General features: G+C 41.9%; 1 protein-coding gene across 3 annotated transcripts in view; it reads left to right on the forward strand.

Moving 5' to 3' along the window:
- The window catches only part of chrm3b (cholinergic receptor, muscarinic 3b), a 100,651-nt gene extending 81,344 nt beyond the window's left edge, over positions 1–19,307 (forward strand). For 2 of the 3 annotated variants that reach the window (XM_083786973.1, XM_083786974.1), the window contains 5 exons: positions 13,356–13,507; positions 14,074–14,246; positions 14,473–14,768; positions 15,614–16,398; positions 16,849–19,307. In XM_083786973.1, the coding sequence (XP_083643099.1) occupies positions 13,387–13,507; positions 14,074–14,246; positions 14,473–14,768; positions 15,614–16,398; positions 16,849–17,378 (1,905 nt within the window). In that variant the 5' untranslated portion in view covers positions 13,356–13,386 and the 3' untranslated portion in view covers positions 17,379–19,307. The remainder of the gene's footprint in view (positions 1–13,355; positions 13,508–14,073; positions 14,247–14,472; positions 14,769–15,613; positions 16,399–16,848) is intronic. The other variant, XR_014570549.1, reaches the window with a different exon arrangement.
- The last annotated feature ends 4,435 nt before the right edge of the window (positions 19,308–23,742 follow it).

The following is a 23,742-nucleotide window of genomic DNA, read 5'->3' on the forward strand; positions in this document are numbered from 1 at the left end:
AATGTTCAAAATGTCATTATGCCTTAAGCAGCATGTGGCGTGTCAAACTAGGTTTTTAGCCCAAGAAGTGTTTTTCGTGCAAAACGAATGCTTGCAATGTATTCAGATTCAGAATCATGAAAACCCCCTACTTTGACATGTCACTTGCTACTTAAAGCATAATGACATTTTATATGGACTTTTAACCTAGACTCAACCTGTAACCTGTAATTTTGCACTCAAGGAGAACCTCGTTCACACAGTTACTCATTGTTTCTTTGCCCTCTCCTGTTGTTATTCTGTCTTCCTGTGGCCAACCAACCTAAGGAAGGAAGCTGACTGAGCAGTCTAGATACAGTCCGCAGAATCTCCAGTCTTAGGGACTCCTTTAAGATCTAGAGATTCTCTTGTCACCACAGATACTGCCTGGATCTTGGTGACAATAGGGCTGTGCAATTATTGAAACCGATATTTAGAACCAATAACCGACTTAATCATGCTCATGTAGGTTCATCGAATAATCGTATGCAAAGACTATGGGACAGAAGTCCCAGGCTGAGCAATACTGTCAATAATTGATTAAGAGAAGGATAGACTGGTGCAGTGAACAGTCTATTCTTTGAATATTTTAATTTACCGCAGCAGCAGTCATGGCAACGGACGTGCTTTGGCTACTCAGGCCTTCATCAGCGCTTTAATCAAATAATGGAGAAGCAGGGTTTTCTGTTTATATTTTTTACTTCTTTATAATATATTGATCAACATGAAAATAATTGAATTGTATGAATGATTGTGAGAACCATTGTAGCCACATTGTACAATGGTGGTGGTGTAAAGATGGCTGTCATGCGACACAGTGTGAGCTTGTAGATCTGCTATTATCACATTCTTTTTTTGTCGTTCATTAATCATAATCGAGGCAAACGTTTGACTTAATCGTGATATTGATATCTGTCTTATGTGTCCTGGATTACGTACATCCACTGACACGCTGGGCTGTTTCCATGACCTCCTGCAAAGCTTTGTGGTTGAGGTCATTCCAATGCCCAGTGATGCAACCAGTCAGGATGCTCTCTGTAGAAGGCCTGTGGAACCTTGGGCCCCATGCCAAGCTTTCAAAATGTCCTCACTTTCTGTCATTTTAATCATCTTTCTATCCTTGAGAGGACATTTGGTTCTCACACAAATAGCACACATGCACATAGATGCCGCGCACGCATACGCACGCACGCACGCACGCACAAACAAACAAACAAACACAAGCGCGCTTAAACACCACTATCTAACCATTACATCTACTGTACATAATGTTGTCTCATTTCAATGCAATTTGTGTTGTGTTGCATGATGCTAGCTGCACATTTAATTTATTTCCCATTAGGGATAGGAATGTATTGAACTTTGAAGAACGCGTCGACTACAGCATCAACATACCGAGGGATAGAGAGTTGCCTCAGTGGGGGAGTAGAGCTGTCAGCTGGAAACCTTGTATGTCCAAAACCTTTCTGGAAAATAATAATAATCCAATGCAGTTCAATATGCAGATATGTATTTATAAAACCCACAGACACACCAGAACGCTTTGACAATATACATTCTTGTATGATGGGGGGGGTGGGGAGCATTAAAAGTTGACATTATGTTTCTTCTGCCTGACAGCAACGATACTGTAGGTTGTAGGCTCAGTGCTAATAAGTAACCCTGTATGTGAGCTGTAGCCTGCTTGTTAGAGTTTCAACACAAAACAATGCCTCAGGCTTATGGATGTGGGAGTCAAGACTCTTGAGTCAGTATTGTATACTTGTCTGTCTCGGAAGAATCCTAACCACATGAACCCTAGAATCCATATTGTGGGCATGTCATAATAAGCAAACATTTGGCATAAATAGGCAAAACCTTCTGCAAAAATAGCAAATCAAGCTTGTGACGTGTGGTAAACTCTGTGTTGTGAGGTGCGTATGTGTTTGGGCAGATGGCATGGCGAGTCACTGTAAATCATTTAATTCTACTGGACAATCTGATATGAAGCGATTGGTTTTGATAGTACATCATTACACTGGATGAAATCTTACCTGGAGGGAAGAGAACAATTGGTTGACATCAACGGAACCATGTCCCCCTCCCAGTGAACTGTCGGGTTCCCCAAGGAAGCATTCTAGGACCGTTACTGTTCCTACTTTACATTAATGACATGAATGCTGCCTGTAACTGCAAATTGTTCCTGTTTACTGACGACTCAGCACTCCTGATCTCGGGAGAGGAAAAAATGCAGTATGAGGAGGCTCTCAGTACAGAACTCGCCAAAATACAAACTTGGCTTACCGATAAACTCTCACTACATTATATTACATTTATAGACCAGCAGTAGCATTTTGAAATAAATTATTTGATATATAGGAGGCCAGTGTAAAGGCTGAGAAGTGAAGCGATATGATTCACTTTCTTGGTATTAGTGAGCTGTCTGATCAGTTTTAGGGAGACCTGTACAGGGTTTATTTGTCGCAATTTAATATGACAAGATAATAATAGTGATGATACTGGCTGTAATACAGTAATAAAATAAGGAGAATAAAGATAAAACGATAAAGTTGGCAATACTAGCCTACAGGTAAAACTGCTTTAGCAGTTAAAAAATAAGTTGGCAATGGTATAGGTAAAAACACTTTAGCAGCAATGGTGAATGTGCAGAATATGGGAGTATCTGCGTTCTTAAACTGTGCAGTAAGGTATTACACGTCTATAAATACATTTGCTGCGTATACTTTATGTACATTCATACAAGCAATATTGTGAGCAAAGGCTACAATGCTGTATTTATACAAAGACACTGTTACAGTATTCTCATTTACTGAAGTTGAATGCATGGATTTATGTTTTACAAATTCTGCTGAGACATAACTCCTTCCTTGATATTCTTAACTTAAAGTGGGCTGCAAGTTGTCTTAATGTCGCTGTTAGAATTCAGGTCCATGACTACACCAGGACTTGGCTTGTGTTGTCAGCTTTCACTTCTCTGTTATCTGGGGAAAAGTGAAAAGAGACAGACAGACATAGAGAGGGATTGAGAGAAGGTCAAGCGAGGAAGGTTTTGATGTCCAAGTAGCTTGGGGTCAGAGGTGCTGTGTTTCTGTCACTTTCTCATATTCCAGTGACATGTCACCACTGTGGTCCCCCATGGTAACCCGACCGACCTGGCCAGATGACAGGTGACCACCTGGGGTAGGGAACCGACATGTAGCCTTGTGTGCATGTCTATCTATTGGGTGACTAAACTAATAATGCAGCAGTGCACATGGGACATTCCCGGTCATAATTTGCTATCTTCGGACACCAGCCATATCCCTAAAACACCTGCGTTGCATTATGCATAGGTGTGGTTTGGGCGTATAATAAATAATATATTGTTTTTTTACAATAATAAAACCAATCACCGTGCCAGATGACATTGCCTTTAAGAGTGCAATCTTACTCTCTTCTCTTACCCTCTCTGCACATGGAAGAGCGAGCTTGGAATGAATATATATTTGATACACAGAACAGTGGCCTTGTGTGTAATTCGCCTAAGGGATCTCTGGCATACGCTAGGGCCAGAGTTTAAAAGTCTGGGGTGATTGGGGTTGATTGATTGAAGTATTTATTTTGGAGAATTACATTTCAAGCACAACTCGATACAAAACTGTTAACTGTGGACTGCACCATAAAGCATTACACTTGTTTACAATAGGGTCCAGCATGTTCAATTCATCACAATATTTAGAGACGTACAAATATACACTTCTATATAGCCAGAAATAGGAAATCATCATAGAGGAGGTAAACATGGGGAAAAACATATACAGTGAGGGGAAAAGGGGTGGGTGGGGGATTCAGATTTTACGGGGGCCACTTTCGAATTGCAGCCGTCGGTAGGTGCCCTTTGAGAGCGGCTTTGAAAGAATAAAGGGATTTGCATGTCTTAATGACTGTTGGTAGGCGTTCCACATTTTGGTGGCATAGGAGTGAAATTAATTTAGTCCCTTGTTTGTGCCGAATCTGGATTGCACATGGTTTGTTGAACTCCCTCTGGTGTTGTGGGTGTGGACTTCGTTGACATTAAGGAAGTATTAAGACAGGTACATGGGTATCTTGGTGGTGGATCAAATCTTGTGGACCAGACCCATTGCCAGATGCTGTACTCTGTCGTCAAGCCTAAGCCATTCCAGCCTGTCAAAGTGGGCAGGGGTGAGGTGGGTTTGGGGAGTGAGGCCAAGCAGTAGCCTGACCAGTTTGTTTTGAGAAGGAACCTTGTACGAGGGCTCCTGTTAGCGTCTTCAGATGTTTTTGTTGACCAGTGAGGAGATCCTGTATAGGAATCTTGTTCTTTGGTTGATTTTTTTGATTACGTTGGTGGCCATTTTATCACTGGAAAGATTTGCCTCCAGGATGGAACCTAGGTAGGTAATTTGACTAATTTCATATTTTCGTGTGATAATTATTGTCAACCACTCTAACCAATTAAGAAGCCATCTGCCTTGCTGAGATTACTATTTGATCCAAAGAGAATGGATTCAGTTCCAGGTGTAAAGATAGTTTGTTATCACTAAAGGTGCAGATTCTACCGAGTTCAGAGCTGAGGGTCTTTTCAACCTGCAGTTTGTTGACCAGCAGTGCTGAGTCATATTTTTTCTATCACTTTCGAGATAGAGCTAAGAATAGAAATAGGGCGGTAGTTGCCGGGGTTGTTGTTCAGGGGCCAGGGGGTTACTTTGGCAAGTTTTAAACTTTTTGGACCTGTCCCTGTTTGATGGAGCAAGCCGTCTGTCTGTCTGTCTGTCCGTGCCACCCACCCACCCATGAATGGAGATTATTATTGTTGGAATGCATGAAAGTGAAAGAGGGAGATGAAAATGTGGCAGAGAGGAAAACAATGAAAAAGTGTATTCGATATGGAATACTGAATGAGAGGTAGCCCTGTGGGCGTGTGCGTGACTCGTGTGTGTGTGTGTGTGTGTGTGTGTGTGTGTGTGTGTGTGTGTGTGTGTGTGTGTGTGTGCGTGCGGCACTATATTCTCACAAACCAAGGAAGGATATACTGTATATCTCTGGCCTGAAGAAATCCTTGAATTCTGGGCAAAGTGAAGATGCATTAAGGCACCCAATTTTCACTGTAAAATCCTCCCAAGTTTATTAAACTCTGAGTTTACAAATGGAACCAAATGGACCCCAGACCAGAGGTTGAGAGTACGTGAATGTGGTCATATTTGCTACTTTTCTTAACCACCTTTAACCCTTTTCTAAAAATAACAAAAGATCAATGTTGCCCCCACACAACTCATAAAAATAAATCTGATATGGCATTTATTTAGTAGTGCGGCTTTGGTACAGTACACTAGCCATTATCTAATCCTCCAATATTGGTTTTAATAATAAAAAACTTTAATGGTATGCCAGCTGCCTTTTGGAAAGTTTGGCATTGCACCATGGCAGTTATTACAGAGAATAATGTCACATAGTAGAGTCACATATTTTACAGCCAAGTCTTCTATCTACGTAAGCCAAATGGGTTTTTTTATGTTCCAAATTGTTCATCATTTTCTAAATTATCTGGTTTCTATTCCAGATTGGCTGAACCACGGGGGTCCACATGTACCCCTGGATGCCAATTCACAGAATCGCTCAATTTCATCAAGCTTAAAAGGCTCGAAAAGGCTTTGCTGACCAGACGTGCACCACTGCACCAACTTGGCTCTTGGTATGCAAATCACCATATAAAGTATTAATTCAAGTATCAATTCATTTTCAAAAGCACGGACAAACGTTAGCAGGTTGTCATACTGTATGTCAGCTGTGATATTATATTTACTTAACATTGCCAGACAATTCCTCTTCCCCCTGCTGACTGGAGAAAAGTCTCTCTAAAACTTGGACAATGAGAACATTTTAGAAATCTAAGTCAATTCAAATGTCTGTACATTCTGTGACTGTATGTACAGTACTAGTCTACACTATTATCACATGGAGTCTAAATATTTATTTAATCATCTAGTACTGTCAGTGTCTCTTTCTCTATGTTGGGGACTTGCTGTAGACTTTTTTTTTCTTATGTCATGAGGATTTCATGTCATCGACCCAAAACTCCATACAGTATATGGCAGTAATTGACTCATAGCTTCATATGGAACCGACTGATTCTGGCTATATCTTCTGTATTTACACTGCACTTTATGTGTGGTGTTTGTTCATGAATATGTGCTGTCAGATCTAAATAAACGTATAAATAAATAAAAAAGCCCCCACACATTTATTTGATTGATTCGCTTGCACAGATGGATAAACCACAGATCACTTGAACAGTTCATATGCTCTGTAACCATGAATACGATACAGTTTAATGTACAATCTATACAATAATAACAATACAAAACGACGAAAGGCTGAGAACCATTGCTCTAGCTATGGTTCACCAGTTGGGTGTAAGGAACAGCACAGCCTATAGGGGGCGCTGCTAGTGGGACTTTCAGATGTCTAGCCTTATTTCCCAGCCATTTATCCATGATTCAGACTTTGCAGCCACCAACCTAACGTTTGTAGAGTTTAGGTCACCGCAGCGCAGCCAGCATAAAGCCCTTGATATGTTGGCAGCATCTGGCAGAGTGATGTTCTACAGCCAAGCAAAGCTCGGTAGTTTAATACTTATGGTGTTAAATTAGTCAGAGAATTTTAAACCACAATTAAAATGCAGCTGTTGAAAGAGGGACCAAAGTAATAGCTGTCCAGCTGCAGCCTAATTCATGCTCTGTGGCACAATGGTGTTGTGCGGCAAAAGTAGCAGACCTACAAGCTCACAACACGTCGGGGACCAAGCACAGAGTTGACCCCATTCAATTAAGTATTAGTATAAAGGGTTTAAGTGGGTATGGATCAGAATATGCACAAAAAGTTGGTTTTGTTTGCACTGGTGCAGAGATGTCAACCATTACCAATTATGTACGTATGCGCGTATGTACATACTGGTACAATCGCACATACAGTACATACTGTACATACAAACAAACATATTCACACATGCAGTACTGTTATGGTGCGTTCACACAGGATTAAAAAGATACAGTGATTATACGTTATAATTTTTATCCCACGATTTTGCAACCCATTGTTTTCACCCAGTATCAAATGTAATCCTGGGCACTACACTTCCTCTGACAACCTGGGGGGGCAGCGGACTGACCTCATGCTTCCTTCTATACATGAGTAGTCCAAGCTGCTTCTTTACACCTGACAGGGGAGAGTTTTCCCGGCCGGACATAGCGGGTGGAAGGAACACGTTATTCCGACCAGTTCCTTTCCTCTCCATCAGGCGCCCCGGCTGGCCAGGGGGAGGTAGTTTAGAGACCAGGATTACTGCATGTTTTTTGTGAGGGTATCTACCCTAGGGGACACGGGGAGAACATGCAAACTCCACACAGAAAGGCCCTTTCGCCAACCCCGCCTCGGGTATGGGCACTGATGACGTGAAGGAGGGAACACGCCCCCAGCACCCACAGCGTCCCCAGCGGGAATCTAACCCAGGACCTTCTAGCTGTGAGGCGACAGCAGTACCGTCTGTGCCACCATGCCCTGAACGCAGCATTATAGTGGCAGCTGTGGAGACACTGATGGAGACATCAGTTTGGTTGAACGTATTTATTTATTAGCCTAATAAGGGCATCCACAGTATCGCACGACAGTATGTATTCACAACTAAAGAGACGCGGCAGTGGCTCAGGAGGTAGAGCGGCCGCTTTGATCCCTGGCTCTGCCTGGATTAGTGTTGAAGTGTCCTTGAGAGAGACATTGAATCCCTAAATGCGCCCAATGAGCACGTCGGTGCCTTGCATGATTTCCTCTGGCATCGTTGTGTGTACAGTATGTTTGTGCTAATATAATGCATATTGTAAAGCACTTTGGATACATATTTATGCACATACCAGTCACAACCTCAGTATTTCTAAATTCCTGGCTAACGTAGTCCTGGTCATAGATGTTCTATTCAGAGCCTTAAAGAAAAGAGTAAAGTGCACGCACGCGACTACGCGAACACACACACACACACACACACACACACACACACACACACACACACACACACACACACACACACACACACACACACACACACACACACACACACACACACACACACACACACACAGCCAAAAGCCAAACTCATTACCTGGAATGTACGTAGCATTTGATGGACATTTTCCCTTTACATTTACACCTGCGGCTACCGGTTTTCCTTTCTGCAAGACCTTGATTGACTAAGATAGAGGTTTTTCATGCAAAGCTTGCATTAAACAAAAAACAACCTCTATGGCAGTGGTCGAATAAATAATGGACCTTGATATAAAAAAGGTTGAAAACCACTGCACTATAGGGCAGCCAGAGGTCAGGGTCAATAAAGGCCGAAGCTCGCTATAACCAGCCCCTAGTGTGATCCATGGCAAATTAATGAGCTGCGTTTATAATATAATATATAATTGATAGGCTATGGAACACAAAAAGGAAAGCCAGGTCCCAACACAGGATTGAAATTTTGACTGACACTTGGAATTAAAATCACTGTATGTACAGCTCAGTTAAAGAGAAAGGCTCCCTAAAGCTTATGGAAATGCATTTTCCTGCTTTCTTTTCATATCACACACGCACACGCACACACTTTCACTTGTCTCATTCAGTATGAAAGGTGACTTTCTGCGTCCATGCCTTTCATCACCCACACTTGCTTTTATTTATTCATTCATCTTTAACCCCCCCCCCCACACACACACACACACACATCTTGCTCACTTGGTCTTGGTCTCTCTCTATATCTCCGTCTAACTCCCTCACTCTGTCCTCCGCCTGCACAATAGAGGAATGAAAGTGTATGACTTTGATATCTTTTATGTAAACCTGGCACACTTCACCTGAGCCCTGTCACTTGGCGTATATGTTCCTTCTATTTATAGTTCCATTTGGCAGCCCCGCGGCTTCAGAGTCAGCAGTCTCACCAGAAGAGAGGATATGATGTGAGACTGATCAAGGACCCATTCCCGGTCCAAATACTAAACCTTTGTGTGTGTGATTGTTTGAATTGAAAGTGGTTTTAATAATAATAATAATAATAATAAAAACAATAAAGGACCAAGTCCTTTCAGGACTGCTTGGTCCTTTAATAATTAAACTGTATTTGTATAGCACCTTTCATGACATGAAATGCAGCTCAAAGTGCTTTACAGAGCAATGGAGAAGAAGAAAAGAAAAGCAAGGCATAAAACATTAAAATAATAGCAGTAATGCAATACAGTGAGGACATGAATAACAAGGAATTTAAAAGATCAATTAAAAGCAAGAGTGTAGAAGTAGGTCTTGAGCTGTGCTTTAAAAATGTCTACAGAGGCTGCCTGTCGAAGGTATGGGAGTTTGTTCCATGCCGTCAGCCCGTAGAAGCAGAAAGCCACTTCACTGTGTTTTTTTGTTGCCATTTTTTTATGCACAGCGAGCAGGCCAGCAGGGGAAGACCTTAGGGGGCGGTTTGGGACATATTTAGGCAGGCAGTCATGTAGGTAGGAAGGTGCGAGACCATTGAGAGCTTTATAAACGTAAAATAATTTTTAAATCAATCCTAAAAACAACCGGAAGCCAATGCAGTGAAGCTAAAACTGGAGTAATAGTATAGTCATCTTAGTTTTAGTTAAAACTCTGGCTGCCGCATTTTGGACAAGTTGTAGTCTGTCAGTTGTTTTCTTTGGCAGTCCAGAAAAAAGTGCATTGCAGTAATCAAGCCGAGAAAAAACAAAGGCGTGGATCAGAGTTTATGCATCGTCCAGTGACAAATTGGCGAAAAGGTGAAAAAAGGCAATCTTGATAACATAATTAAATGTGTGAATTTAAATTCAATTCAGAATCAATAATGACCCCCAAGTTCTTTACTGTACTGTTACTTTCTACAGTCAGGTTGCCAAGTCTGCTTATTGCCAAGTCTGCTCACTAGAACCGATTATGAGAACTGTCTTATCCTCATTTAGCTTGAGAAAGTTCTCAGTCATCCAGCATTTGATGCTAGACAGACAGGTCAACAACGGGTCTAAAGCACAGGGATCACCTGGAGCTACAGAAAGTTTTAGTTGGGTATCATCAGCATAGAAATGGAAATTAACTCTGTGATTGGTAATAAGTTCTCCCAGCGGCAGTATGTACAGGGAGAACAGTAGAGGACCAAGAATTGAGCCCTGTGGAATACCAGAACCGATGTCGTGTTTGTCTGGGTCAAACTCAGCTAGATTGATAGGCAATTCACACTGAGACGGACTGAATCCGTTTCATTGGAAAAGTTTCCGAATACGGTTGCCTGGTCCCCGATGGCCATGATTCACATTACCCGAGATTCAACAGCGCACCCGGGTACACTTGCATAACACACTTTAATCCTCCTGACACTGACAAGGACACTGACCATCAACTGTGCAACATTGTTTCAAATAAATCCAGACACACTGAATTGCATTGCCTCTTTGCCGTTATACTACTATACTGTCAGCCTGCCTGCTATTCACTGTGTCAGTCAGTTCTGTGCTCCAGTGTCGTGTTTGATATTAGTTTGCTATGGATTCTACTTTAGCATTATTATTATTTTGTTTTACTTTGTAAACTATGCCAAGCAAAGCCCAAGAGCCACGTGTAATAAGATCAGCGTGTACTGTGGTGCTGCGCGTATACGCAGATTCAACAGGAGACGGGCGGCGTTGAGAAATGAGCTGGTGTTACGCGTTGTGCAGCACTGCAGCGGCTGTGTGTTTTTTTTTGTTGACGCTTGGCTCGTCGACTAGAGATTATGTCACGTTCTTAAAAAAAAAACAGTCCACTTCCTTCTTTAGGTACGCATGCATTCACATTGGAACGATCCGTATCTGAATACACTTCAACGGTCCAGAGACCCTCCCCCCATGTGGTCCCGGGGACGGTTGGGCGATCCGCTCCCGGGAACGGTACGCATCATTCACACTACCACAACATCTGCCAAGTGGTCCCGAGTGCGCACCCGGGACCATAGTGTGAATCGCCCCTGACAAAATAACTTCTGTTTGTTAGGTAGGAGGAAAACCAGGACAGGGCCGTAGCAGACAAACCTATCTACAGTAGTACTCCAGACGTTGTATTAAAATTTAATGATCAATAGTGGCAAATGCAGCCGTTAGATCAGCCGTAAGAGAACGGATACATTTTTCTTGTCAGCAGACACCCTAAGATCATTCATTACTTTGCAGGTGCTGTTTCTGTGCTGTGACCTTTCCTAAAGCCAGATTGGAATTTGCACCTTATTATTCTGTAGAAACAAATCCAAAGAATTTTTTTTCTAAAACCTTGCCCAGAAAGGGCAGATTAGAAATAGGTCGATAGTTACCCAACACAGAGGGATCAAGATTGTGTTTCTTGAGTAGGGGCCTAACTACAGCCATCTTCAGTGAGTCTGATTGTAGAGAGCTGTTTACAATTTTTAGGATATCTCCAATCACACTGTCTAAAACCTCTGAGAAAGGTGGTGGGAATTGTATCTAATGAACAGGAGGATGATGTCATCTGTGATATGGTTTTGTGGAGTTCGTCTTCATCAATTATTTAAAGACGGTTACGCCGCGGACAAAGCCAACTCGGATTGTGACAAATCATGACAATGAACACAATATTTTGGACCGATCAAATCATTAGAAAGAGGAAAATAAAGGCAGGAGACAACACTATTTGTTTTGTTTTTCTTCTTATAAATTATTTGATCGGCCCAAAACATTGTGTTCATTGTCATGATTTGTCACGATCCGAGTTGGCTTTGTCCGCCGCGTAACCGTCTTTAAATAAATACTTTAAGAAAAGCCTATGGGAAAAATGCATTGCCACTCGTCGTTCTGAAAGGGGGAGGGACTGCGACGCTCTATAGGCTCCCCCTGGAGAGATCTACCCTTGCACCATTAGCTGCTTTCTGAGGGTTTATGCTTGGAGCACCATTCATAATATCAGCTCTAATGTTACAAATGTATCAAAAAAGCATGCAAACTCATTAAACTTAGCTTTAGAAGCAGGTAACGACTTGTAAACCATAGTCCAATGTGAGGTTCATGATGAACATGTATTACTTGAAAGACTGTAAAGAAATGTGATATTTTTGTTTCTAGGAAACTCACTTTTTTCTCACATCTTGCTGCGAACATAATTTATTTTCTTATCAGAATATATGGAAACATGTCAATCTATTGCTAGACTCGAGGAGGAAATATCTGTCCCTTGTAATAAGTATAATTTTGTGAGCTGAGAGAGATGTTCTGTGGAATATAAATTTTACGCAAAGTGCATAAAATAATCTGTTCCTGCAGTACGAACCATGGATTCAGGATTTACCTACTGTATGATAACTTCCAATTTACTTTTCCAATACTGTATTAAAGTCTGTCATCTGCCTATTCTCCAGGTATGTTTATTTAACCGGACACAAGGAAATGGTACAATCCATGGGTGGTTTAAGGTTAGCCATAAGGTAATTCTCTAACTTGACAGAGTGGACTTGTGTTTTTATTATATGTTAACTGTACATCCATAACACTAACTACAAACTCTAATGTGCCAACTCCAACACAGAGGAAAATGCTTTGGTTTGGTTCCTCAAAGTTGTACAGTAGAAGCAATAACAATTACAAAACAAATAATGAAAAATAACAAGTGGTAAGGTAAATTATGTGCATTAATTATAGCACACTTTAAGTTGCTTTGAAGTTGCTGTGTGAACTGTGCATGGGTCCTACTTCTGTGTGCACAGTAAGCATCCCTTTATGTTATATTTACAGCAATTTGCATTTGTCTATTTTGCAAATAAGATGCATAGAAAATATCAAATTTAAACGCTTATGGTTAATCATATTCAGCACAGGTTCATGTCTAATACTGTAGCCTACCTTTGTCCATGAATTATTACTGTGTGAATTAATTCTGTGCTGATGTGTGGAAATATAAGCACACGCTAAGCTCACTGTTTTCAAGAGGAATGGTCACACATGAAGGAACACGGGGTGTCAGTGCTCACAATTTAAACACGGCACCCCTTGAGTGCTCCACTGTCAAACTTTGGAACGAACATATGTCTGGAAAATGCGTTGGCTTTGCAGCACAAGCTTTACATAATGTCAAACAAAATGTGTACGTCCGATCCACATGAACGAAGATGTACAAATCCCTTTGTATTCCCTAAATTATCCTCTTGTCTCATCTCATCTTGTCTTCTCTCGTCTTGTCTCCTTTGCTCGTCTCGTCTCGTCTCGTCTCGTCTCCTCTCCTCTCCTCTCCTCTCCTCTCCTCTCCTCTCCTCTCCTCTCCTCTCCTCTCCTCAGATATCTTCCTGGACTATGCCTTTTGGCCACCATGAGCCTCAACTCCAGCTCTGAGCCTGGCCTTTTCCTCTCCAACAGCTCTCCTGGAATGAGAGTTCACCCTGACACTGCCATCTTAGCTGTGGGCAACCACCCAGAGTCTGCCATCTTAGGTACAAAGGAAAAGGAAATCTCTCCCTACGATTAAATTATATTGAGAGAAGTGCTACACAGTAAACATCTTCAGTATTAATTTAACATTGACTGAGGACTGATTGTTTCCATTTACACATTCTCTGAGTTACAAATGGATAAGTTAATTTCTTTTTCCAACAATGTATTTATTGAAAAAAGGCACACAAAATAGTTAAAAAGGAGGAAAACCTTTATTAAACTATTATATGTTTCGACCTATACCGGCGTTCATTCAGCCCTGATGAAGACCGGTATAGGTTGAAACATGTTGGTTTAATAACGTTTTTCCTCCTTTTTAACTTTTTTGTGTGCCCGGATCTCCGCCTTTTTTCTATAGATGTCTTATCCCAAACATGTAAACATAGCTGCTAAGAGGATTGTGTATTTGATGGATACAGTATTTTCTTGCTTCTAATATGTCTGCATATTTAATTTAAACACGTTGAATCTATGAGAACACGGTTGCCATTATTTCAGTACATCTGATTAAAGGTGGTTGATTTTCCTGTTTCATTTATTATCTGAATTTCGTTCACAACTTTAGGCAGCCCTTTCCAGGAGTCTGCCATACTATCCAGCAGTACAGGTGGATGGCAGCAGTACAATGACAGCCATGTACCAGGTCAGCGAGGGAACTTTACAATATCGCCAGTCAACGGGACTCTGATGCCCCCAACAAAAGAGTACGATCCTTTAGGAGGGCACACTATATGGCAGGTAACAGTAAGACTACCATGCTGCTTTGAAACAACTTAATCAGAAAGTGCTTTAAAGCTTAAATTCATAATTTGTATCAGGTGTGATTTGAACCTGCCTCCCACCAAATTTCAACATGCCCTTCTTGATCAGGGGCGATATTGCACTTCAATTTTGACCATGTCTAAAAATATTAATTTCCAGATGCTATTGCTACACTACTTTCTTTTTCTTCTCCCCTACTCAGGTGATAATCATCATCTTCCTCACCGGCTCTCTCTCCCTGGTCACCGTCATCGGCAACATCCTTGTCATGGTGTCGTTCAAGGTCAACAAGGCGCTGAAGACCGTCAACAACTACTACCTGCTCAGCCTGGCGTTTGCCGACCTGACCATCGGCACGCTGTCCATGAACCTGTACACCACCTACATCATCATGGACCAGTGGGCGCTGGGCCCCGTGGTGTGTGACCTGTGGCTGGCTATTGATTATGTGGCCAGTAACGCCTCGGTGATGAACCTGCTGGTCATCAGCTTCGACAGGTATTGTTTACTCTGCTGCTTGTTGACTATTGCAGCATTGTTTGCTCTGTAACGGTGATAATCAAACTGTTTGATTTGTATTAGGCCACGCCACGGGCCCCCCGGCCCGTTTGATGACATTATTTGTATCTCTGGGATGCAAATCTACACTGTAAAATCCTCAGTGTTTATATAACAGAAGGGAACCAGTGCTCTTTTTTTTTCACTTAATTTTTATTGAAGGAAGAACAGACAAGAAAAACAACAAACAAGACTATACGGAAAGAAAAAGAAAAGAAAAAGACAAAAAGTAAAAGAAAAATGGCTGCATTTTTCATATTACAAAAAACATTCAATGAAATCCTATTGCAATATCGCTATAGGCTGAGAGAAGAGATTCCACTTTTCCCAATTTTTATAGAATTTATCCTCTTGTAGTCTAAGTATGAATGTTAGTTTTTCCATAGCATACAGTTCCTCAATAATGTCCATCCATTGATCTTTCGTTGGTGGGTCCTGTTGGCACCAGCGTCGTGTGATTGCTTTTTTACTTGATGCTAAGAGGATCTTGATTAAATATTTATCATGTATTAGAAACTCTTCAGGGATATTTGGAACCGGTGCTCTTTAAGACAAAGATTAGTAACCTTTTTAATGTATACTGTACAAATTCATAATTAATATTCATGAATTAGTGTCTTTGCCATCTGGTGGTTTTAACTCTTTTATTTTGGGTGGCCCCCAATTAAATCCCCTTACATCTGCAATATAAATGACATTAGCAATAATAACATTGGCTGCCTAGTGCCTATGGGTTTTCAGACCTGCTCATTCCGACGTATCCCATCACTGTCTTGTCTCCTTAGATACTTCTCTGTGACCAGGCCGTTGACCTACCGCGCCAAACGGACAACCAAACGGGCCATGACTATGATTTCTTTGGCCTGGTCCATCTCGTTCATCCTCTGGGCCCCCGCCATCCTGTTCTGGCAGTACTTTGTGGGCAAGCGGACGGTGCCGCCCAACGACTGCTACATCCAGTTCCTGTCGGAGCCCATCATCACGTTCTGCACGGCTATTGCAGCCTTCTACCTGCCGGTGACCATTATGACCGTTTTATACTGGAAGATATACCAGGAGACAGAGAACCGCACCAAAAACATGGCGCTACTCCGGGCACCCGCGCCGAGCAGTAACAAGAAACAAGCCAGCGGAGGTAGCCAGGAGTCTTCGGCCATGCTCCCCCAGGCCGCCAGCCCCCGCCGCTGCAGCAGCTACGAACTGAGCCAGGCGGCCGCGGGGAAGAACCACAAGTCCAAAGAGGAGCTGGTGGGCGGAGGTCGTGGGGGAAGGTGGGGAGGCCTCTGGCTCCGCCTCTCGTCACTGCTGCCAGGCCGGCATTCGTCCAAGAGGTCCGTTACCACGGTGACAACGACAGTCGGAGAGGCAGAGCACAGCAGCAGCGACAGTTGGAACAACAATGAAACGGGCGCCTCCATGGACCAGCTGGACTCGGAGGATGAAGGTGAAGGGTCCACCAAGGCCATCTACTCGATCAGTGGGAAAGGTCAAAGGTCTGGAGATGAGCCACAGCTGACTTCACGGGAGGACCAGGATGTAACAGAAGAAGACGCATTACGGCTGTCTATAGGTTGAAAGAATAATACAGATAATAATGCCCTATCTGTGTAATATTGTGTGCATTACGGCTGTCTATAGGTTGAAAGAATAATACAGATAATAATGCCCTATCTGTGTAATATTGTAAGAATAATACAGATAATAATGCCCTATCTGTGTAATATTGTAGGTCATATTATGTCAGTGGTTCTCAAACCTTCAAGGACCCCCATTTGACACCATTTGTATTATGGAACCCCAATTTACATTGTAAAAAACTTAGTTTATTTTAACTCTGAGACTGTACAAATAGAACACTCTAAGAGTTAAAGGCCTGTAAGGGTCCATTTGGTTCTTAATATCAATATGTGGGACCCCTGGGAACAACCTCAAGGACACCTGGGGGTCTTTGAGAACCACTGTGATATGTAAAACAAAAATACCTGTTTATATGTCTGTCTGTCTGTCTGCCTGTTTCTAGATGGAAAAAAGTCCGGAAAGGTGAAGAGAAACAAGGACAAAGGCCCGTCCCCGTCCAGCAAAAATCCAACAGAGTCCAAACTGAACATCACCGCCTCTTCAGCAGCCTCCTCCACCCCGGACATCGCCGCGGCCAAGCGCCTCGCCTACAAGACCAAGACGCACGCCGTCAAAAAGGGGAAGAACGAGAAGAAGGTGAACGAAAAGAAGGTGAACGAGAAGAAGGCGGCACAGACGCTCAGCGCCATCCTGCTGGTGTTCATCATCACGTGGACGCCGTACAACATCATGGTGCTGGTGACCGCCTTCTGCCAGAACTGCATACCCGCCAAGCTGTGGATGCTGGGCTACTGGCTGTGTTACGTCAACAGCACCATCAACCCCATGTGCTACGCCCTGTGCAACCAGAACTTCCGCAACACCTTCCGGGACATCCTGATGTGCCAGTGGGACAAGAACAAGAAGAAGAACAGCAACTCTCAGTTCCAGCAGAGGCAGGCCGTGGCCTTCCGCAAGAAGGATCCGCTGTAGGGGAGATCATGCGATGGATTTATGCTTTAAAAGTGGATTATTTCCTGATCAGAACTGTGTGGAGCTCGTAGTATGCTAGGCTCTTCTTGCGTTTGCAGGAAATGCTGGAACTACAGTATACTGTATGTTAATTCAGGAAAAGGATGCTGAGCTGCAGTGAATGGAAATAACCCCTAAATAGTGTGATAGCCTTTCAGGATTTTGTCATGAGGACATAAAAGGGCCTTGGGCAGAGCATTTATTAGTTTGAGTTTGTTGTCACCCATTGTGTTTCAGACTCTTGTCTTGTCCTTGTCTTGAAAGGTCTTATGATAGGGTGCTGTAGTAGCCTTTTGTCAGTCAGTGAAAATGACAGTTACAGGAGCCTTATCGTGTTATAATATCAAAGAGGTCTACACTGAAAATGAATGTGTAGCCGTAGACTTTAACTGCAGGATATTGAGTTGAGTTCACACAATCCCACTTTCAGCAAACGTTGTGCCTCTGGATTTTTTAATTAGCTGAGCTTGCGTAACTGATTTGATCCAAGCTCACCTTAAAGGTCAAGTGGACATGAACTGAGAGATAACGGCGAGGGAACTAAAGAAAATCCCTCATGGTGAATAAAAAAATTCTGACAGCACTTCAGTGTCAGGATGGGGTTGGTTGGTAATAGCACTATAAGAAGAATTTGTCTCAAAGTGTATATTTGTGTTTATACAGAACTATGAACAAAATAATCGTATTGTATCTGTCTATGGGTGGTATTGTAAGTCATTATTAGGACAGTTTAAAAAAAAGCAAGCCTGAATTTCTGACGGACTCTTTCTCATTAAATATTCTTCTGTCACTTCAACACATCAGTGAGATTTCCACGAGAACTGTTGTTACTGTTACACATCCACTATTACAAAGAAGAAAGCCAGCCGCGTGAAATCAATGGAAAGTGGGGAGTCTTCTAAACATGAGAATATCATTATACGGTCAACATAGTGCAGATCTGCTCTGCTCGTTTCTGATCTGAGGATTACACAGCGGAGCAGTGGTTGTCCAACTTTTTCTACAAGCGATACAGAGGGAGAGGATTAAGTCTTGTATGGTTTGTAGGTTGGAAATTTCTGCTCTAAAGGTCAGGGATTCAACTTTTAAAACCCCTCAGATGATTCCAGCCCATTCTTATGTCACATACTGTACTTTAATCCCAACAGTGACGAAGGGACAAAATTGATGAAAAACTACGATTTATCACTATGGGCGTATTGCGTTTAGTTTATGAAAGGGCTATTTAAAGTATGGTAAATTTGTGTTATTAAGCCCAGTTTGCGAAATATTCATTTGTTACATTGCTGTCAAGTGGAGGGGTGCATGTGCGTATAGATCTGCACACAGAGGGCCCATGTGCTAGCCTGGGTTCCAGCCTGATTTGCTGCGTTCCGCGGATCTGAAAATGTCACTTAGCGAGTGACAATTCTGGGATGCAGCGATTCAGGCTGGAACCCAGGCTACCCATGTGCTGTTATTTTTCACACATGAGGACCATCATAATGGTCTTTGGTCCCCAGTGCTTCTTTAAGTCATTTCCATTTTCGCGCTCTGTTGATTTTGCCTAATTGAACAAAAGGCAAACATCCCTCATGCAGTAGATAACCCCTCTGCCATGTGACATGACATCACACAACTGTCCATATGACCGACCCTATTTTATACTTCATTGTACGATGGCACCACATGAAAGTAGCAGGTTTACAAGCTAGGCTGTTGGCTTGTAGAGCTGCTATTCTTTGCTATTTTAGAACAATTTTGAAATTAATGCTCATCTACTGTATAGGTGTTGTGAGCACTGACATTGTGATGAGAACCAATTCAATCATTTTACAGAGGGAGTTTGTACTTATAAGTATAGTACATGTTATTAAAAAAATGTTTAATAAAGTGTGTGCACTTTGAATTGATGTGTTTATCATGCGTGCGACTCAGTGTTTCAAAAGAAGATTATTGTCTTTAAAAAAATAATTGATCATGTCTCTTTGAAGGTTTCACATGTACGCAGACGAGTTTGAATTGCAATAAAATGTATGGCCTTGAATATCATTTTATCCAGGGATGAAGGTATATTGAAATGTTGAAACAAGAAAAGAAAAGAATATATTGAGATCAATTAAACAGAGCTTTGCTCTGTGGAAACAATGATGGTATGATGGCGCCATCAAGTGGCAACAAAATAAAAATACAAACCCAGATAGATTTCTGATATTCAGGTATTTACAATGACTTATGAGAACCTGTAGCCCCTTTCGGGGACCCTCGGTTACCTTTTTTGTATTTTGGACGCCGTCCAAAATACATAAAACGTAACTGAGGTGGTTACGCCTCGGGAAACGTAACGTAACCTGGTGGTTTATTTACATTCTTGAAACATGAAGTGCAATGATATGATTTGGGTCCAGAACAAATTATGCTCAAAGGAGACACACACACACACACACACACACACACAAAAACACACACACACACACACACACACACACACACACACACACACACACACACACACACACACCTTAAATTATATTTATATGTACGGTAGGTTATAAACAATACTGATTTATTATTCTCATAAACTATAGTTCTCAGCCTCCTCAGCTTTGAGTTTGGCAATTAGCTCGTTTTAATTTTAAAATCTTATATTTTTGACACATGTATGGTTAACTTTGCGTTTCTAAAGGCAGGTTCAGTTTTTTGTATTGGTTTATCACATAGCGGACACAGACTGCATGATGGATTTAAGGGAATTATGGTTTTGTTGACAGAACAAAGGGATTTTTTTTTTTTTTTTTTAAGTGTTGTGTATTAAAGGAGGAATAAATAAATGTCAAATTGTGAAGTCTAATTTATTCTCATTATTACTGTGGTGTTTTGGCTATTTGGATCTCCTTTCTCCTTAATTTCCCACTCTTTCAACACAAGACACACGAGGTTCCAATAACTATAATTGCTAATTTACCTACAAAATAACGATGTGATATTAAAAGTGCACTCTGTACCAATGGTGGAAAAGGTAGGCTACTCATTCCTTGCAATGTGGAAATACTCTCTTACAAGTAAAAGTCCGGAATTAAACGTACGTTGATGTCAATGCGTATCAAATTCAAAATGAAAGTAGACCTATACCAAAAGTAGAAAGTATTCAGTATGCATAGCCTACTGGAGAAAAACTATCTCAGATGTAGTGGAGTAGAAGTAAAAAAGTTCTGAAAATTGTTAATACTGCAGTAAAGTAAACATATCGGTATACCTCAAATATTGAATTAAGCCTACTCTTTAGTGGTCAGACTCGGATTCTATCACAGGATCAGAGCAATATAATATGTCTCAGTAGAAGAGCAGGGAGGGAGACAAATAAGTGGTTAATGATTGTACTATAGTAGGTCAGTCCTATCCAGTTTCATTTATATTGGAATATAAATGTTACATTTTATATTGGAATTTACAACTCCAATATACAATCCCATGTTTGATATCTCAAATATATATCTCTCAACATTTTACATGGAATTGTAGATCATTTGATTTAAATATTACGTATGATTACACTTTCATCAGCCAACTTAAAACAATACAAAAGCAGATTACATGATTACATTGCATATACTTAGTGACTGTATAATACTGGAACAAATTGTGATGGGTGTATAGGAATAGCAAGAAATAATTCATTGCTAATTCTCTCTTTGGGCGTGCAGAACGACACGTCCCATTCATTTCACACACTCGGTCGTACTGACAGCACAACACACACAACAAGTAGCCCTCAGTTAGTCAAGTTGAAACACTCCAGCATTAAGCTAGGAGAACAGGGATTTGAACATGTAGAGGTGTATTAACTGAAGGCTATTGTATAGCAGTGGCTCACAGCCTCAGCCTGAAAACCTCAAAAGTCTCATATCTCCCGTGAGCCATAGGCAGTTGCTTTGGCTTAGTGGTTAAGATGTTGGCCTTCAGTTTAGGGGACCTGTGTTTGGTTCCTGGGTGTTACACTAACATACAAAACAGCACTCAAAGCATCTGATCTAAGTGATTGTATGTTCAACTCTCGATTCTTTCAACTTTGCTAACATACAAAAGATTGCTTCATCAGTACAAAGAGGCAGTTGTTACTGAGTGATGGTGTAGTAGGGGTTAATTTTGAAGTGATCTTTTGTTCGTTAGCCTTCAGTTCGTAAAGTTTAAATAACACAGCATCATATTAATCAGATGTTTCTTAGCGCTGTTGAGGTCTTCTTTTGTATGATAGTGTAACAGCCGGGAATCGAACCCTGGTCTCCCACGTGGAAAGCCAACATCTTAACCACTACGACAATTAGAGTTTTGAGGTTGTCAGGCTGAGGCTGAGGCTGAGGCTGAGGCTGTGAGCCACTGCTAGAATAGCAGTAAATGAAGCTCAATAACTCTAGCATTAAACTTTAGGAAGAGTGGGATTTGAACATGAACTCTCTGTGCTGAATAACCCCTACTACACCATCACTCAGTAACATCTGCCTCTTTGTACTGTTGAAGCGATCTTTTGTATGTTAGCCTTCAGATAGTAAAGCCCCTGGGACTCCGAATCCATATTCAATACACACACTTTTGCTTCAACACTCAACAGCCTTGTGTGGCGCTGTGGACTAGTGCTCTTGGCTGTAAACCAAGAGGTTGTTGGTTCGAATCCACCTCGGGGACCATGGTGCTTTTAACATGATCCGAAGCAGTACTGTTTAAACATTCTAGCTCTGTTTAACTCAAAAGCACCAGGAGAAATCTCCTGAATGCCCCAAGGTGCCTTGGCTCAATGGTGTGGAGCGCTTGACCCGTTGCCTCTGCTACAGACAGTTGGCCGGTTCAAGTCCCATGTCATGACGTCAAGGTGCTGGGAAGGACCATCGGGAGACGGTGCTCTCTCCCCCTGTTTCCTGAGATGTAACGGTCGGGGGTTATGTTTGAAAGAACCCTGTCCACGTAAAGTTTTACAGATGAGAATTAGGTCAAACGTTTAAAAATAAAATAGCAATGCATTTTGGCACATCATCTGACAGAATAGTCTGTGTATTTGCATACTGGAGCCCGATTATAATCCTGGACAATGGCAATGTCATTCTCTTGACTTTTGACAATGAAAAAACTACACACTATAGTAATATTTGTTTAATCATTTTCATCTTTTTTTTAATCGACATTTTCATGGTAAAAGGTTAGCTGGACAGGGTTCTTTCAGACATAAGCCCCAACCGTTACATCTCAGGAAACAGGGGGAGAGAGCACCGTCTCCCGATGGTCCTTCCCAGCACCTTGACGTCATGACATGGGACTTGAACCGGCCAACTGTCTGTAGCAGAGGCAACGGGTCAAGCGCTCCACACCATTGAGCCAAGGCACCTTGGGGCATTCAGGAGATTTCTCCTGGTGCTTTTGAGTTTTTATTTTTTAGTCAAGCCTTGAAAAGTTCAAATTACTGCAGCATTGAGCTGTGGGAGGAACAGGCCTTGAACATGGAATGTCTGTACTGAAAGCCTGATGATTAGACCACTGCACCATCAGTCAGACACTCTCAGGCAAAGTCTCCTGGTAATTTTGAAGTGATCTTTTGTTCGTTAGCCTTCAGTTCATAAAGTTTAAATAACACAGCATCATATTAATCAGATGTTTCTTAGCGCTGTTGAGGTCTTCTTTTGTATGATAGTGTAACAGCCGGGAATCGAACCCTGGTCTCCCACGTGGAAAGCCAACATCTTAACCACTACGACAATTAGAGTTTTGAGGTTGTCAGGCTGAGGCTGAGGCTGAGGCTGAGGCTGTGAGCCACTGCTAGAATAGCAGTAAATGAAGCTCAATAACTCTAGTATTAAACTTTAGGAAGAGTGGGATTTGAACATGAACTCTCTGTGCTGAATAACCCCTACTACACCATCACTCAGTAACATCTGCCTCTTTGTACTGTTGAAGCGATCTTTTGTATGTTAGCCTTCAGATAGTAAAGCCCCTGGGACTCCGAATCCATATTCAATACACACACTTTTGCTTCAACACTCAACAGCCTTGTGTGGCGCTGTGGACTAGTGCTCTTGGCTGTAAACCAAGAGGTTGTTGGTTCGAATCCACCTCGGGGACCATGGTGCTTTTAACATGATCCGAAGCAGTACTGTTTAAACATTCTAGCTCTGTTTAACTCAAAAGCACCAGGAGAAATCTCCTGAATGCCCCAAGGTGCCTTGGCTCAATGGTGTGGAGCGCTTGACCCGTTGCCTCTGCTACAGACAGTTGGCCGGTTCAAGTCCCATGTCATGACGTCAAGGTGCTGGGAAGGACCATCGGGAGACGGTGCTCTCTCCCCCTGTTTCCTGAGATG

The sequence above is a fragment of the Protomyctophum parallelum genome, assembly GCF_964188405.1.
Source record: "Protomyctophum parallelum genome assembly, chromosome: 17".
Lineage (NCBI taxonomy): Eukaryota > Metazoa > Chordata > Actinopteri > Myctophiformes > Myctophidae > Protomyctophum > Protomyctophum parallelum.